This window comes from Cottoperca gobio, chromosome 13 (assembly GCF_900634415.1).
Source record: "Cottoperca gobio chromosome 13, fCotGob3.1, whole genome shotgun sequence".
NCBI classification, from domain to species: Eukaryota; Metazoa; Chordata; class Actinopteri; order Perciformes; family Bovichtidae; genus Cottoperca; species Cottoperca gobio.
This window is the reverse complement of record NC_041367.1, coordinates 16,471,524-16,491,253: the sequence shown is the minus strand read 5'-3', so window position 1 is coordinate 16,491,253 and position 19,730 is coordinate 16,471,524. Positions and strand designations below refer to the sequence as shown.

General features: G+C 40.2%; 1 protein-coding gene across 5 annotated transcripts in view; it reads right to left on the bottom strand.

Moving 5' to 3' along the window:
- stard13b (StAR related lipid transfer domain containing 13b) overlaps positions 1–19,730 on the bottom strand; it is a 71,642-nt gene that overhangs the window by 23,351 nt on the left and 28,561 nt on the right. Inside the window, exon 1 of one of the 5 annotated variants that reach the window (XM_029446716.1) lies at positions 14,434–14,778. The exons of 3 other annotated variants lie outside the window; for them this stretch is intronic. In XM_029446716.1, coding sequence (XP_029302576.1) covers positions 14,434–14,557 — 124 coding nt within the window. In that variant the 5' untranslated portion in view covers positions 14,558–14,778. Of the gene's footprint in view, positions 1–2,282; positions 2,569–14,433; positions 14,779–19,730 lie in introns of those variants that run through there. One more of the 5 variants, XM_029446715.1, reaches the window with a different exon arrangement.

The following is a 19,730-nucleotide window of genomic DNA, read 5'->3' as shown; positions in this document are numbered from 1 at the left end:
GCATAACAATCTCACTGTGCAGCACTCAAACGCCTGTTTCTGACTCCTCGCAGCTGTGCATTTATATCCGTCGAGTCTGCGAGCTGATGAGCTGAGTCTTCAGTCTGACCTGGTGCTTTGTCAGTAGCTCATCATAGCGGACCGAACGAGAACCCACACACACATATAGCTCTGGTGGCTTTGAAACACCATCAAATCGGAAACATGACTAAGACCCCAAAGGCTTCCCTGGAATTTGGGGGGGAAAGAATACATGAGTAACTCTGCCCATCACCATGGCCCCCTCTCACTTTCAACCTGCTATGTCAACAGGGCTGGCCAGCTGGAATGCAGGAGCCACTGCAGCACATGGAGATCAATCCTGTGGCTCTGCAGTCAGTCCCTTAAAATACTACCTCACTGTTATGCCTCACATTTCAAACATGTGTGCATCACAGAAGTTAGGGCTAAGACGCTGCTCTCCAGAGGAAAATGAAGAAAAACTGCCGCACTGAAAAGAACATTGCTCAATTAAAGACAATCAGATTAAACAACTGTAATTACCTAAATTAGGTGAGAAGATTGTTTCTGATTACAGAATTACAGAATTTAAGACAGCCCATGAAAATAGTTTATTTTCTTAGAAACAGACACCTTGGATATAAATGTATAATCCACCGTGTTAGGAGCATTAGCGAAGTTTGTATTCACTTTACTGCTTCACATTGTGTGGGATTAATTCCTTGGAAACATTTACTGTTGTTTACAATTGTTGTACAATAATACATATATTTAGTAATAAAAGTAGATTTGTTTTATGGAAGATGAGGATCATGGTTGTATACATTAGGTGGAATATTGACAATTAAGAATGATTTATGATATTGAGGAGAACAGTTCAAAGCTTAATGTTATCTTTGGTCACTTTGAAAGCAGTTTAAAACCACACAGAAAACGTGTGTCAAAAGTTAATATTCACCCGGCACATTATATTTAAAAGTATAAAACATGCACGTAAAAGCTGTTAAAATGACTTGATCCGAACTTCAAACATGTACATAGTTTCTGTCCTTGTCACAGATCACCTTAATTGTTGGTTTGTCAAACCAGACATCTGTAATCTGAAAACACATGCCATGTTACATGACTGCACACGCCTGCAAATATCAGATCATGGAGATTTCCTTCCGAAAACAAGCGTAGGTACACGCGGCTCCGGGACATCTTCACACATCAATCCAACAGTAAGCTCTGTGTATCTTTCACATCGTCATAATCACACAAAAATGCCTCATGCGCTGCCTCAGCCCTCTGTGGGGATGTAGGAAATCTTTCCCACACAAGAGGCTGCATTATCTGTCTCATGCTCTCGTTAGTGTGACTGAGAGGAGAAAAATGCTGCGTGTTGCCGTCAATGGCTGAAGATGAGGAAGCTTCTTCTGTTATGAAACGCAGCCACCCTTTGATCCGGCGTCAGGGTGCTCACATCTGCAGGAGGGAGCAGGAGTGGTAGCACTTTGTCCTCTCTATTGTTATGTTGCCCTGCCCCCTCCCGGGACCTTACATCTCCAGGTAAGAGCAAAGACGAGAGTTTACAGGCTTTGGAGAAAGATGAATGGGGGTCAGGCACCACTATTGCTCTTCTGGCTGAATACAGCAGTCCACAAATGAGCCGAGGGCTTGTAAAACTGTCAGGCCTGACATTCCTTGATGTGTCTTGTTTACAGTGTGGGCTTACCTCTTGTTATGTAACTGATTCCAAAGCTTATCACCGATCAGTGTTCGCTACGGTCATTCAATACTAATTATTCACCACCCATGACTACATATTGGCTGAAGGTCAAGTGTGGCTTTGTCTGCAGAGGCACACATACACACAAAAACACAAACACACACACACCTACACACAAACACACACACACGCACACAAACAAAAGTATGATGTTATCACTATATTTATATATTATATTTATTGAAGTGCCCAAGGAAAAAAAGCCAGAGATATGAACTGACATTTGACGAAGACAATCAGCTGATCCCAAACGAACACATTGATGCCCTTGCTCACTTGCCACCAGGTTATCCAGCATTCATATTGTCATATAATCATACATATGCGTCACTCAATGTTGTGACTACCAACTTTCTTTGCTGTTACTCCTAGCATTCCTGGAGGTATGACAAAGAAGGATTCATTTAAACTGTGAATACCTAACAGCTGGCTCTTCAGCCAAGGCTCGAAAACCAGGCTGATTTAAAACCAAAATACTGAACTGTCACTTCTATCTAAACGCCTCTCCTACCTCCAGCGATCTTCTTGAGTAGTTGCTGCCTGGCAATGATCCTGCCCAGCCTGTACCCGGAGCGTCTGCGGTGATGGTCCATTCTCAGGTAGAAATCCTGAGTCTCTGGGGTCATACTCCCAAGACACTCGCTGCCTGTGGACTCTGGGAGCTCCCGAAACATAACTGAAACACTGTACCTCAAACAAGCCCCTGACCGCTGGCTGATACACACTCATCCACACACTCTCCCACCAACAGAAAACTTCTCATAGAGGCGCAAAAAGTCTAAAGTGAGTTGAGAAGGACTGCAGAGCAGAGCCTAGGGGGAGGAGTGCCAACACTTCAGTCTATCTCTGCAGGTCATGTGACCACACAGAGGCCAATGGCAAGGAAGCTGTGGGAGTACTGCCCACCTTGCTGAGCTGAATCCAATGTCTGTGTGAGCGCTTGTCAACTTCCCCTTGCTCTGGAGGGAAATATAAATACCATTGGAATGCCAATGAACTGAGTGGAGAGCAGTAGTGGAAGAAAGAGGGGTTAGGGAGGGCTTACAAAAATAGTGGTTTTTGGACCCGCCCTGCACTAGAACAACTCTTCTGCTGTTGCTGGTCACACAGGTGCCAAGTTTACTGAGCGAGAGTGAGTCTGTGCCATTTTAGAGAAAACTACAGAGGAGGGAGAAAGACAGGGAGAAGTTGTTTTCTTGGTTGGAAAATGCTAATTTCTGCTCCCCACCCCCATCACATAACCCCTCGTTCCAGCCACAGGAAGGTCTCTCAGCAGGTCTCCTCCAAGTGTCACCTCCTCAGGGGGAAAATAAATTTTAGCTTGAATACATATGAGTGACCTAGATCCCCTTTACTCAACACAAAAGCAAAGATCAGGCTCTGGCATGTCATCGATTACGTTTTGATGGCTGTTCAGTGACAGGTCTTAACGGCTTTTGTGACACTTTATCTCTAGTACCATTACACACTAAGATTATATGGTATTAAACAAATAGCAACTTTCATCATTTTTGCAAGACGGCAATGTGTTTTTTCCATTTTGTACTAACAGGAAGTCAATCAAACTGTGACTCAGAATGAAGTTGTAAAGAAAAAAACGGGCTGGAAGGATAGAATAAATTCATACAACATATGTAATGATCACAGTATACTCATTTTTGTAGTGTACAAGAAGCCAATGCTTCATCAATTTGTACGTACAGGAAGTGATATAAGATGTGTGCTTTGGACATCAATCAAACTGCAATTGAAGAAAGTTGTAAAGAACACAAAACATTATTTAAAACTGGAATAATTACATTTCTTAATATATGTATTTATGTTGAGTTGAGGACATGGCACAATGTATGTCAACTGCCATTGCCAATTTACTATCTTTCACCATCATCTACAATTTATTTTCATTTTGTGCAGCTCTGGGCAGCTCCTCCATTTAATTATGCATAGCATTGTGGGACAATAGTGTCAATCAACAGCAATCCAGCAATTAATTAATTTAGTCATTTTTTCAGTGTGGACATACTCACAACCTGCTTTGTTATGTAAAATGTGTTTGGAACACAGCCTATGCCGTTACATTTAGTGGTAAAACATAAAATGAGTCCTCGATTCATTAAACAATTATCAGGTAATACAAAAATTGCAGAAGCAATTTACTCCATTTGTACTGTTGGCACTTAAACGCCAACCTCCGCTTCAGCAAATTAAGAGGCGTGCCATTTTAATGTTTTAGCAGTAACGCAGTTAATCTGCTCTTCCAACAAGACATCATTGAGTATTGAGCATGAATTGAACCTTTTATAGCAGTGTGATGTGTGCAGGTGGAGACATGTGAACGTGTGAAGAGCTGATCTCAAGAGTTTCTCCAATCCTTGTTGGATATTAAAATGTATGAGCACACTATGGAGCAATAATTCACTCCTGTTGTTTTATGACCTCCTTTCACATCCTCCACTTCCTTGCATAGACATTATCAAAATATGTTCTGTTAAAATAAATGTGAGTTACATCATCTAATATTCCATTTTCTTTTCCTGATGTTTAAGGTTTTTGCTGTGGTATCGTTTCCGTATCTGTATCGAGATATTAAGGCAGACGATCATTTTTGAATGAAAACTAAAACTCACGCTTCTCTGATTTAAAGTTTGCTTGTTGGACAGTTTACAACATTGAACAACAATCTCCTTACACCTGAAGTAAAGTCCACATCCGCACGAGCCGACCCACCCTGCACCGATCAGGGCCCCTGCCACTCTGCTTGTGACTGTCCTGGCCTCTGCATACAGGCTTGCCAGTGTAGTATAAGCATGGCGCCATACATGTGAATAAGCGTGAATGGGCAAGTGACCAAGTCAAACACAGCCCCTGTCTGTTTCACTTCATGGCTGGCAAAATCCACCCTAGCTTAAGCTCACAAAGACCACAATTCAGCACGTTTTCATAAACCCCTCCTGGGTTTAATGGCCCTCTACACACTCTCAGGTGGAGCTATTTGAATATGTGATTGTTGCTTTTTTAAGGTACTAGGCGATGGTGTGACATTATTCAGATCATTTCATTGGGCAGTGACTTTTTTTTACACACACAAACACCTGTGTTCATTCATACTGTAAAAGTATCGCTTCAGGTGTCAGATGCTAAAATATTAGTGACGGCATGTTGGCAACAGCACGATCTCTCATGTCTGTGTTTTCTTCTCCCCTCCGTCTAGACCAAGAAATGCACTAAGTTCATCATACATATCGCATTACGGAATCAATCACCCACTGCTATGCAACATCATAATGAATGAGATTAATGGTGTTTTTGTCGCTGTCTGAACTCAAATGCCTCAGCAGTGATTGTGAAAGAGCTACGAGATCTCCAATATTTCCTTTGGATGTTCCTGTGTTTAACTTTGTGCCGCATGCCATGAAGAAATGGCTGTGGTGTGTCCTCAGTGGGAGTATTGTGTGTCAGGCACAGTCACTCCAGCCTTTATCAAACTTGTTCCAACACGCCTCTGTCTAGGTTTTAGAGCTCAACTACTATACAGCATGGCAACAGGAATCCAGACTCAAGTTACACACACACACACACACACACACACACGCACACACGCACACACACACACACAAAACATTTACCGAGGCTCTGTAAGACACCAGCCAGCTTGACAGCGTGGATTTTATTGTTCAACACAATAAAAGGCAGTTATTGATACTGTGTGATGACAAATCAAGCCATCCTGAAATGGAACTGTAATGCAGGCTTTTAATGGCAGCCTTCGTTCATTCTCTGCTCCAGCACTCAATTTACACAGCGCTCAACACTAACGTTGGTTAGCTGACAACCCTGCATGCCAAAACTAAAAGTACTGTTTCCACTTTTAGTCACCTTATATTTCGTGTAATTAAGATACTATGCAGTTATACGTCAGCTTAATAATACGAATATGACATACAAGAGTAAAAGGTTTATTCCAAAATGATTGATATTCTGTGTTTTATCTGATACTTTACATAATTAGAATCTTAAGTGTAATCAGTTAACGTTTACACCCTCAATTCCTGTTATACAAAATATCAGTATTGCAGCTGCAGCTGTCGTCATCCTTTTGGCCCTTCAGCATTAAAGTCTTGGATTAGTAAAATATAAAAACAGTGGTTTTCACTAATGGCATGTCATTAATTGGTTGCCAATTTCTCACTGGCAACCCTTACTGTCGATCCCCGTTACAGTATATTCTGAATCATGCACCCACAGATGATGAGTATGGAGGCAGCTGAGTGGGGTTTAGACCCTGCTCTGATGTGGTTTGATTCAGCGGCAGACACATGTAATCTGCACTGGGCAGTTCTGGCTCTGGTGTGTCTGTGTTTCCTGTGGTTAAGGCTTAAGAATAGACCCAGTGTGACTGAAGATTTCCACCTCATGAGCCACCAAATGTCTGAATTCTGAGCTCAGGTCTGGAAGAAAATCACACTTTAATACTGAGAGATCAGTTGAGCTGCTGGTAAGTTGAAGCATTTGAGAAGCCCCTGGGTGCTGTCCAGTGGACGAGGGGGCAGGTGTTTTTTACCCACTGCAACTGTGACTCTATACAGTGAGGATCCATACTTAATTATTCAGACCTTCATTTTATCTTTAGGTTAAAGCACCACTCGTCCTCCAGCAGCGGCATGAAGCTGCTGGGTATTCCCCAAAACAGAGATGTGTGCTGGGAGTGACTGCATATTATTATGTAAAATATGAGTAAAAATGTATATTTTAAAAGGGAATAAATAGGATATGGAAGAGGAATGATATGCTTCATGTATTAAATTTGGGGGTGAAAAGATTTCACATCATATCCAATTTAGATATAATGGCATTGTCATTATTTTCAATTATGTGAGGGATTGTTCTGGCTGAGCACTTTGATTAATATGGGTGATTATAATTCCAAAACAAGAGCTTACATTTACATTATGAATCACAATAGTTGGCAGTTTGCTCCATAATTTTCTCATTATCTCCTTCATACCTATCATTTGAGCAGCGCCTTTCACAGTTAAGGTTTTTCTAGTGTTGTGTTATTCATTAACCAAGAGGAGAGACCACATCAGTCTAGTGTTAGCTACTCTACACTGGCTTCCGGTAACTTTTAGAATTTACTTTAAGGTCCTCCTTCTTGTATACAAAGCCCTAAACGGAACCACACCAAGTTACACTGCCAACTCTCTAATCAACTATGTGCCCCCAAGAACATTACGATCATCACTACTGGTTTATCAAATGTTCCCAGAAACATCCAAAAGAAAATCGGGGATGCAGCCTTTTGCAATTGTGCACCAAAGCTATGGAACAAAGCTGTGGTTTAAACTCACTGTTTAAACCACACTCTGGACCTTGTTCTGGGATATGGTGTTGAAATTGAAAGTTTATCAGTGTATCCACATAATCCTCTTTTATCAGACTCTTTTTAATAACTTTTGAAGTCCTGTTACTGGACTACAAGCCAGTAGGCAGAATATCCTACGCTCGATGTCTATCTGAAAGTGCTGTGACTAAATTTAAGGAAGTGATTCCATCAGCACTTAATTCAATACCAGGACTCAATATCAATATAACGGAGGACTCCAATGCTAACTTTAGTCCCTCCCAAATTAATCATCTTGTTGATAGCGCTGCAGCCTCACTGCAAATAACACTCAACTCTGTCACTCCTCTAAAGAAGAAGATCATAAAACAGAAAAAGAAAGCTCCATGGCTTAATTTACAAATCCGCAAACTAAAACAAAAGTCAAGAAATCTTGAAAGTAAATGTAAAACGTATAAGAAGGCACTCCGTAATGCCAGAGCAGCTTATTACTCTTCCTTAATAGAAGAAAATAAGAACAACCCCAGGTTTCTTTTCAGCACTGTAGCCAGGCTGACAGAGAGCCACAGCTCTACAGAGCCTTCTATTCCTATATCTCTCAGTAGTGACGACTTCATGAGCTTCTTTAACGATAAAATTATAATTATTAGAGACAAAATGAATCTCCTCCTGAACTCAATTGGTAATGACTTAACTTCAACCTCCGGAATTTCAAAAACATTAGTAACTCCTGAAATATATTTAGACTGTTTTACTCCAATCAACCTTAACCAACTTCAACAATCTCATCGTCTAAGCCATCAACCTGTCTTTTAGACCTGATTCCAACTAAACTGTTTAAAGAAGTTTTACCCTTAATTAACACCTCGTTATTAAATATGATCAACCTGTCTCTATTATTCGGCTACGTACCACAATCCTTTAAAGTAGCTGTAATAAAACCTCTTCTTAAAAAGCATAGTCTTGAACCAGAGGTTTTAGCCAACTGTAGGCCGATATCTAACCTTCCCTTTCTCGCTAAGCTCCTTGAGAAAGCAATCGCAAAACAGTTGTGTGATTTTTTTACTTAATAATAGTTTATTTGAGGTTTTTCAATCTGGATTTAGAGTTCATGATAGCACAGAGACGGCACTGGTGAAAGTTACCAATGACCTTCTATTGGCATCAGACAAAGGACTTGTCTCTGTTCTTGTCTTGTTAGACCTCAGTGCAGCTTTCGACACTGTTGATCATGACATTCTACTACATTTATCTGAGCGATCTCAATTTGTATGTGTTTACGATAAATCCTCCATGACAGCCAAAGTCAGTATTGGAGTTCCGCAGGGTTCTGTACTTGGACCGATTCTATTCACCTTATATATGCTTCCTTTGGGCAATATTATAAGGAACCACTCTATAAACTTTCATTGTTATGCGGATGATACCCAATTATATCTATCAATTAAACCAGACAAAACCAATCAATTGGCTAAACTTCAAACATAAAAACGTGGATGTCTAGCAACTTTTTGATGTTAAACACAGACAAAACTGAAGTTATTATACTTGGCCCTAAACGCCTCCGAAACGCATTTTCTAATGACATAGAAGCTCTGGATGACATTAATTTGGCCTCCAGCACCACCGTAAGGAATCTTGGCGTTATCTTTGTCAGGATCTGTCTTTTAACTCCCACATAAAACAAATTTCAAGGACTTCCTTCTTTCATCTACGTAACATTGCAAAAATAAGACACATCCTGTCTCAAAATGATGCAGAAAAACTAGTCCATGCATTTGTTACTTCAAGGCTGGATTACTGCAACTCATTGTTATTAGGTTGTCCCAAAAAGTCGCTTAAGACTCTTCAGTTGATCCAAAATGCAGCGGCACGTGTATTGACAAGAACTAGGAAACGGGATCATATTACACCTGTATTAGCTGACTTACAAAGCAATTAATGGTCAGGCTCCAACATATCTTAAAGATCTCATAGTACCTTATAAACCAACTAGAGCATTGCGCTCCCAGACTGCAGGGTTACTTGTAGTTCCTAGAGTCTCTAAGAGTACAATGGGAGCCAGAGCCTTCAGCTATCAAGCTCCACTCCAGTGGAACCAGTTTCCAGTTTGTGTTCGGGAGGCAGACACCCTTTAGAGCAGGCTAAAGACTTTCCTTTTTGATAAAGCTTATAGTTAGGGCTGGCTCAGTTTTGCCTTGGATCAGCCCCTAGTTATGCTGCTATAGGCTTAGACTGCCGGGGGACACCTCCCTGCTCTCCTTCTCTTCCTCTCTCCTCCCCTCCCTCTCTATCTGTATGCATTTATGTAAATGTATGTTACTAACTCAGCATCCGTGGCATCATCCCCAGAGTTTCTGTGTCTCATGTGGCAGGTTGCCACTGATAAAGTTTACGTCAGGATCAGGAATCGTGGCTGCGCCTGCTGCCCTGGTCCTGCCGGACACCGGGAAGCCTTTTTGACATTATCCTGGATTCATCCATACTTTCTCTTTTTTGATCACAACATAATTACTGTCAAATGTTGTATTTGTACTATGTTGTTTATCCTGTACACACGGCATCTATTGCATGTCTGTCCGTCCTGGGAGAGGGATCCCTCCTCAGTTGCTCTCCCTGAGGTTTCTGCCATTTTTTCCCCTTTAATAATGGGGTTTCTTTTAGGACGTTTTTCCTTGTGCGATGCGAGGGTCTAAGGACAGAGGGTGTCGTAGCCTGTACAGTCTGTAAAGCACACTGAGACAAATGTATAATTTGTGATATTGGGCTATATATATAAATTTGATTTGATTTAAACACTTTACCCGTAGACATTAGGGAGGCAAGCTCTCTCAATATTTTCAAATGTAAGCTAAAAACATATCTCTTAATGGTGACATTTTATACAATCTTTAATGTTGCTACTTTAATTAATAATTAATTAATAATGCCACTTTAAACTAATTTAAATGCTTTTATTAAAGAAGCTATTTTATCTTTTTACTAGGGCTGTCGAATTAACGCGTTAATTTCGATTAATTAATCACAGAATAAATAACCAGACAAAAACATTAACACAGATTAATCGCACTCTTAGATGCCCTGACATCTCAGAGCAAAGCACTTAGCAGCTAGCTCGGAGCTAGCTAGCACCAAGGTTAGCAACCAGCCTCGTCAAAGCACTCTCGATCAGGCATTCAGAAGCAGAATTAGTAAATCTACTTTTGATTAATTAATCACAAAGCTTGTAATTAATTAGATTTTATTTTTTTAATCGCTTGACAGCCCTACTTTTAACTATTAGCCTTTTCCACTTTTACTATTTTTATTCTGCTATTTAATACTATTTGTAATGCTATTTCACGTTTACATCAACATTGTGATGTGCTCAGAAAGCAGATTTTTAATATATATATATAAATATGCAATTGTAATATTTCGGATTCACGGCCCAAGATAATATTTCTTGGATAATGTTTTTACAATATCCTGTGGGGGTTGAGAGTTTGAATCAACTTAAAGTCAAACCCGCTTACAGTTTAAAAATACTATGCATATCTTTGTGTTATTAAAACAATCTTTGCAAAATATATGTACCTATATGCAGTGTGATAGTGCACATCTATCTGTATGTGGCTCCTGCTTTCCAGTGTCAACTTAACACCTATTAATTAATCTCACAGGAGCAGATGAAGCCCACCGTGTCTTTTTAAATATTTGCTTACTGCTGAGTAACCTTCAACAAAGCAGCAGGATACAGGTGCAGTGTCACAGTTAAACAATAATATTTCATGCATAGGCTCCACTCTTCTTATCTGATGGACTGACGTACATAATTTAAGTCTATCTGGTTGGATTTAGTGCTTTAAGTGTGCAAAAAGATTGTATAAAAACTATATAAGTATACATGTTTGGCTGTAAATAGACAACCATCTGTGATTTGACACACATTCATGTCCTTGTTGATTGGCTATACCATCTCTGATGAGCTTGCAATGAGCTGTCAGGGGTCTAGAATATCTGACCTACATTTTGTACATATCCAGGTTTCTTCCCTCTGGTTTCCCTTGAATCTGTTTTGGAAATGAAAGATGAGGGTTTTTTTTACTTTCTGCCCCAAATATCACATCAGCCTTGGATACAGCCTAATGTGATATTATGCACAACAATATATATATATATATATATATATATATATATATATATCTGGAGTACACCTAGCAAAAAAAGAACACGAGGGAAGTATATTTTCGTCTGTTGCATCAGGCCTATATGTGTCCCCTTGTTGAATATAATCAGCTCAAGGCCTCCAGACTGCAGAGACTGCCAGATGCATGGCACACATACTTACTGTATATGTAAATGTAAAAATACAAGATTAATGCGTCAAATGTCCAGACAACGCAAGACTCAGCTGGCTACACTGAGGCGAGCATGTATCAAACTTCCCGCACACAATACAACAACCTTGTGTCAGAATTGAACAGCAGTTTTGAATCCTGTGAAACAAAGCAAACACACTTGGTCTTGTCTCTATTTGTATTTGAGTACTGAAACTCCGCATGATGAAGACAGAACTGTTTTGTAAGTCATGTGGCTTTCCCACATTAGGAGCTGATGTGGTCAATTCACAGCACCTAGTGGTAGACTCAGGTTACCGCACAAATAAGTGATTTCCACTCTCCACAGACAACACTCTCAAGACCTTTGACCAGTGGTGGGCCGTCAGGGCCAGCAAGGCCTTCTCTGCTGGCCTAAACATCATCAGAATATAAATTTAATTTTTATATATTTTCTCCACAAATATGTATTAAATCATTCCCCATAGTCCATTCCCTTCATTTCAAAGCGTTCCTCTTGGTTGCGCTGCTTCTAGCCTCAGATCGAGATTTGGAGGGCTGGCCTTTATGTTAGAGCTTTTATCCAATCATATTTCAGCCATCATGTGTTGCCAGGGTCCAAGAAATCTGCCCTGAGGCCTTCAGAATCAACAGTGCGGGCGCCTGACGCTTAAAGTGAACGGAGACAAAACGGTGGCGTTAACCAATCAGATTTCGAGTTGGGGACACCAGGGCCAGCTAGCAGGCGTACGATAACGTCAGCACGTCCACGTCTTTTGATTGGATACGCACTATTGAGAGGCAGAGCTATGCAGAGCTAGCAAACTGAACTTGAACGAGCTAATTTGTGTAGATTTCTACAAGCTGTTTTTTTTCAACCAATGGCTGAAGGAGGAGAAGAGATCGATTTGGTCGCAGATATAATTACAACGCCATTTACAAGACAAACCTTTCAAGAAAAACTAGACATTGTGAGTAGAGAACAGCCTACCCCGATGCTAGCGAGACTATCACAGGGTTTGTCCGCCACTTTCAAATCACTAACTACGAGCGGTACCCCGGCTCACAGCCTCCGAGAGGCACTGCACATTGTACTGCTGGGAGTGCCTGCTATTTACAACTGATCGATTTGGTGTTTGGAGCCACACTGGGTTTGGAAACTTGAGTTGTCTAACCAAGGCAGCAACGAGACACCAAAGCACGGCTGGGCACTTACAAGCAACGGTGCTTTTGAAAACCTTTGGGACAACCGAGTGGATCTACAGCTCAACGAACAAGTGCGCAGGGAAACGGAGCTCCACAACGAAAGGGTGAACAAAAATAGGGAAATGCGGATTTATTGATTATAAATGCTTCGGAAATATTAATATAACTCTGTTGTACTTGACTATGTTAAGGTGATACAACGCCCAGTTATACTGCGTTTCTGTCTAAATGTATAGTTTCTAGAGCCATGGCGTTATAATGATGGTATTAAGAGGTGGAATAATTCAGGTAGGACTGTGTAGGACATCACTGAAGGCCTAGGTGGGAAATGCACGGCCCACCACTGCCTTTGACAGAATCATTGCAGATGGCATTAACCTCTAAATTGTCAGTGTTTCTCTCAAATGTAAAGTTAAATAAAAAAACATCCACATTGTATAACATGTCACATATACTCCCCCACCCGAGAAAATACCATGTCTACATGTTGTTAAATATTCAAATCTGCAATTCCATTATTTAAACGGCAGCAGATCATTCTAGTTCTTTTTTTCCAAGTCCAAATACACTAAGCAGGAAATATGTCTTGACTTGACTTTGACTTTAATAACAATAAAGTTCAGTGCTTCTGAACAATGCCTGGCAGTAGGATATGTGTTGTCCTCCAGAGAGACAGTTGCATTTTAAGAGGTTAAATTATGTATAGCCTATTTCATTGGAGCCGCATTGCTAGGAAACTGCTTGGGTCCAAGTTTATTCACAGCCAGATATTCATATCTACAAACAGAGCAACGGGATACAAACTTGTAATCATTTTATAATAGCCTTTCTATATTTAAAATGATGAAATGGTCAATAGGCTACTCTCAAGGAGAGTGATTGAGAAGCAGCTGCAATATTGTCACGGTATATAATACAGAAACAGTAAAGTAATGAAAAGTGAAAACTTATGGCAAGCCATAAAATATTAAATAAAATCGTTAATCTTGATTTAGAGTTGTCTGTTATTAGATAGATAGAATATGTGTTTACCTGTTGATTTAAGGAGGTCTATAAAAATGTAATACATTTAGACTAAAAATGAAATAGGAAAATAATGAAATATTCTCCACGCTCACTCAGTTTTCATGCACTTTCCATTTCACAGTGCAAACATTACTCATCAGCGCCACTCTGCGGCTTCAGCAGGCCCGTGGTCGTTAATAAAGGAGAAAAAGATGAACACTAATAATACTATGTAGCCATGGATTTCCTACACGTGTGCAAAAGATTATAAGTTGATTATAATGTTTTTGTATTCAGGCTTGTATCACATACAAACCTTTGAAATGCATTATATATTTAGAAAAATATCATAGGCTATAGCTTAAAAAGAGAAGACTAAAATGTACAATCTAAAAGTGTACATCATTACAGTCCTCTGGAAATCCATTTCCAGAAGTCGTCCGTCTTTCCCCACATATCACATATTTACAAAAGAAAGGTGGGATTTTAGTTTGTTATAGGCCTACTCAATACTGCTTAGAATTTAAAGTGTCACATGCACATTGGATATCTATTCACTGCACCGGATTATAAGAGCAAAACGAATCTACCAATGCCAAGACAAATTAATAATGTTTTCAAAAATGCGTATTTTCCCATCAAATACTCCTGTTGCACCACTGTCATGACACTCCGATTACTGCTGTCCAAAAATGATTGACTTGATGAGTTAAAGTTTTTGCTGTGGTGATGAACTCCCCCACACTACACTCTTTGAGCGCACCAGGGTCTGTCTGTAGCGGGCTACTGACCTGCCAGTCTCCGCTCTCTGACATTCTTCCAGAGTAAATCCCAGGCTTTGGATGTGGAGCTCCGCAGCTGCTCGCTGAAGGACCGCCGGAGCTTCAGTTTCGTTGAGTTTCTTCTAGATGTCATCGCAAATCCTCCACTTGGACATACTAACAAAATCCTCTTCGTCCCACACAAACCCGTTATGTTAAAGTCTCCGACAGAAAATCACTTTTCCTTTTCCCGGTTATAAACTTTGTTTCTACTACAGCAGCGGCAAACCTGACTTTGGTGCCCGCTCTTCAAACGCACTTGTCAACATATTGAGGATAACAAAATAATATATTCCTCTCGCTAAGAAACGGAAATCAGTACAGCGAATAAAAGTTACAAAGTGATTGTAAAGCACCAAGACAGACGTTCACACTTCACACCAGATGTATGTGCGTGTGAGTCGGTGTGTGTGAAGGGATTCACGCACAGCGAGCGCTACACAACCTTGATACCTTCAAGTGCTGCGAGAAATATGGGAATTCCCAGTCTAGATGACTGATATTAACAACAGACGGTGAACTCGATCATCATTTTATAATAGCTATTTTTGCATGATAACATTGCGTATTGATGACATGTAAGTGGATTTCAGACTTTATTGAATGGTTAATGCCACACTTTATAACCCAACAAACGTACTTTTTTTTAATGCTCCATGAAGGTTCCCTTTGGCAATATTTTATGTAACCTTTAAAGAACATCACAAGGAGGCCTCTAACCTATATCATGTTCTATCACGGTTATGTAATACTGATGGTACTGATGGCCTACCCCAAGGAACACCTAAAGAACATTCCCTCAAGGTTTCCTTAACCATGCGATGTTTGTGCCTAAATAATTTATCTCACGGTATTGTTGTACATACAGTATGTTAATAAAACTCTCCAGGAAAACCATATAATTTTTTAACACAATGGCTTTTGTTCATAAAAAAATGAATATAGTGAAATTATAGGGCTAAATATAGATCTGTTGTTACAGAGGAAAAAGGTAAAAAGTAATGTACATCTCAGAGGCACAACAGTCTTCATGAATGTTTCTTTGAAATGAAGTAAACCTTCCAAATTAATTTTCAGAATGTTCTTCCATTTAAAAAATAGTTTGTTGTGTTTGAACTGTCCTTGAGACTACAGCTGCAGATAGTTGACAGATTACAGTCAATTTATTTACAGCAAAATACTATATACCGATGCTGTGATACATTGACAATCCCCCCTTCAATCTGCTACAAGCTCACAACGTGGCCCATCCCTACTGATAACCAAAATAAAACAACCACAAGAGTTTACAAAGCAAGTCCATTTGGTCACTTTCTAATCTAGACCAACAGTGCTTCAGAAGATTCAAACATAAGACTTAAGTATAGAGATCTACGTAGAGCACCTGAAGGCATCACAAACTGCAAACCGCTCAACACTCCACCACGAAACACACACACACACACACACACACACACACACACACACACACACACACACACACACACACACACACACACACACACACACTGCAGCTCTCAAATGACTCAATTCAAAACTGAGCAATCACTTTCTCCAGTCCAGTCTCTCACTTCACAATCATCCCCAAGACAAGAACATGTTAAAAGTAAAATCAGCATTGCAACATTAAAGTTATGTTCAGTTACAGTTATATGTGCATGTGTAATACATTCACAATCATAGCACTTGAATGCATCCATTATTTTTTAAAGCTGTATTGTAAAGGTTGTTTTCTTGTGTGAATGCTTCTGAAACACTTGATTGACATGGACCTATTTATTAACTATTATTAGGATTTTTTAGCCTACATTTCCCACCAGCAGGATGTCATCTATTATTTTAAAGCTTAGTCAGAGTTCAGCGAGTTCTCCCCATGTATGTTAGAGAAGGTCACCCCTTCAACAGAAACATGGGTTCAGTTTCAGCACCATTAACGTTTGTTGTCACAATATCTTGCACCGCAGATAGTGAAAAGAAAAGAAAACCTCGGATAACCTCCAGAGAATAAACAATAAAATAAATGATAAGTTATTCTAAATGTCTGCATATTAGCCAGCATGATTGTAATCATTATACAATAATTATTTTTTAGTAATTTCCCTTCTATTATCGTGTGTCCATTCAGGCAGCGCATGAAGAGTGGTGATATCATATCAGTTGTATTCATTTCTTTCTTCACCAGTTGGGATTACTGTTATAACAGGTTTAATACCATTATATACACACAGTCTTAAATCGGAGTGACTGGCTGGAGATTGACAGTTTCTTAAATGAACAAATCTCTGCTGACTTCAGTTTGCCCTCTCCATGTGAAGCCAAGCTAACATTACTTCATTTCAATAAGGAGATAGACCCCCTTTGCCACCAAGCAGGACAGCTGATTTAAAGATTATTACAAGGTCACATAGTGAGATATCTGAGTGCCAAAGAAGTGTGAGGCTGAGGGGAGAATATTAATAATAGGCTCAGTTTTCCATTTGTTCTTTCTAAAACTGAAATAATGTGCAGCCAGGAGGAATAAGAGAGACCCAGTGAACTGCTCTGATTTTACTGGATGTGACATGAAAACATTAACAGTCTACATGTTTCAAGTTAAGACTCTGCTCTGCTGGAGACAGCAACATCAAAGATTGTACCTTCCTATGAAGCAAAACATCAAAACTTTGTCTTTCATGCGCTGTGAAGGAATTAAATAATTCTCAGTGTGAAGGCTTTTCATCTGCATCTTTCTAAGGTGTCAAAAGTCAAAGGGATGAAACATGTGTGAGAAAACATGGATGCTTTTTTGGTTCAGTGTAGATCAGAGGGAGGAACCTTTTTTTACCAAGGATCAGCATGTTGCTATTTTCAACCCCACTTGTTGAGACCCCAGGCTAAAAGTCAGCTAGGAGGACATAAAAAAAAAAACCACACTCACACACACGCACGCACACACACACACACACACACACACACACACACACACACACACACACACACACACACACACACACACACACACACACTCACTTACACACACTTGAAACCTGTTTCATTCGATCCTGCGACTCTTCAGGAAGGGTCAGGGTTAGGCTGAGTCAGGCAACTTGTTTTCTGCTGCTCACGTGAACCAGGAAGCTTACACAGAAAAAGGCTGAAAGTTAACACACAAATGTTGTCAATTTAACACAAAACTGGTAATAAATGCATCTGTTTCTGTCTACTTCCTTCAAGTCAAGACATTAACATATTGTAGGGATTTTTTTATCATAAAGTACCCTCAAACAATCTTCAAAACATCATCTGTCCATCATTTTACTAATTATTTTTGGCAGGATAATGAATGAGTATGTCAAAGTTGTAAACAATGTATCAATCTCCAGACCCAGTGACTGACAAGGCAGGAAGGGACAGACAAACAATGCGTCCCTGTCAGCCCCTCACAGTAAAAATGATGGAGGAAGCGCAGCGAAGCAACCAGGTTCTGACCTTTCGTCATGAATCACCAGAGAGGTAAACACAGCCCACCGCTGTGCCTCTCCTCTCTTAGCCTAATAAAAAAAACTAACTTGTACGCTAAAGATGAGCGTTATCGCTGAGAGGATCATTGTGGCTAGATGATGACTTAAACTCTGGAGCGGTTCTTGGCAGTGGAAGTAATAGCAGATGCAAGGAGAGGAAACATCAATCAGCTTGAGACTGTTTTCCCTTCGCTGACTCGCCCACTTGTTTGTTTTGGCCAGGCAGCTTTTAGAAAGCAAATTTTCCCGTTTTCCCTGAAAGACTGGCACATTTTATGGGCTATTTTTTGTCCACACTCTCTGTCCAACTACCTCCCCCACATACAGAGAAACACTACACATATTTGTACACAAGTTATCTGAATTCCAGAGTTTGTGTGCGCGCTGTGTCCGAGTCTGGTGACTGATGTGGAATGCTGCCCCAAAGCTGCAGTGGGAAAATCCCAGATGTGAGGAAACTGATTTCTCGTCCGTGATTGGGTCATGTTGTTGGCCAGGAGGTCTTACACCAGGCCCCCTTGAATAGTCTGGGAGATTGCTCTTCCCAGCCTAATGGAAACAAGGCTTGGGGAGCGGGGAGTGGGGGGGATCTCCCCTCCACCTCCACCCCGGCCCCTGAAGGCTCGTCCCAGGCATGTGCTATAAATTTCCTGACCATATATTCCCAAGTCGAGTTCATTTTTCCAGAGGAGCCACACATGTGGTGTATATCTGGGTTTAGATTATGGGGTTGGGGAAGGAGGAGCTGACTTGGGTCCCAATCCATTAAAGTGGCCACTAATTCTGTTTTCTTAGAGGGCCGTGTGTTCTAACGTCATGGTTTCTTCCCTTAATGGACGCTGTTCTTGTTAGAATCATTAATTCCCAAACAGATGATCAAGATCTGTGTTCACAATAGAGATGAAACGTAAAAAAAACTGCAGATGTTCACATGACTCATCTATTATGTGTATCCAAATCTTACTCTGCAGCAGTTTGTTGCATAACTTGACTTTTTTGTATATAACTACAACAATGGGTGAGGTAAAAATAGAACAGAAAAGTTTGTTTAAATATAATGAAAATGTCTAGAAGTGAGAGCTTGCAGGGTTCAAAGTTTGTATAAAGAGGCTCGAAGAACGTAAAACTGGCATGACAAGCGTACGTGGCTATTGTTTCATTGAATGACAAAGCATGTAATGCTGTCAGGTCTGAATCTGTTAAGGCTGCGTTGCCCACAAAAATGCATGGGAAAACATTTACACCACTGTCCAGCACCTGGTTTCTATTAGAGCAATGCGGATCTAATCACAGAGGTACATTTCTCTCTCAATCACTCTCACTGCCTCCATTTCACTCTTTTTCTCACAAAGCTGGCAGATGGAAAACAAGCTCATGCTTTATTGATTTTTAAGTAATTCTAAAGCTGGTTTTAAGTTTCTTTTTTCACAAGGGACTAATTTCCATCACCTTTCTGGTGATGTGAAATGCACATAAGGGGAGTTTTGCCTCCAAGGCATCTTCACAGCAATCACCAATAAATGCAGTGGACAGGATAACTCTTCATACATTACAGCTTACTGTAGCATGACGTTAGCCTCCATGAAACAAATTCAAACAGGAAGTTGATGTTTATATTCCAAGATGTGCACCGTCCCAAGAGAGAAACTGGAGTTAAGAGTCTGACAAAGACCAAAGGAGAAAATGACAGCTGCTTAAGAAAAAACTTACAGTAGGGCTTTTCTGTAGTTTTCCATCCTATGAGAAATGTCTAACATATAATGTCTA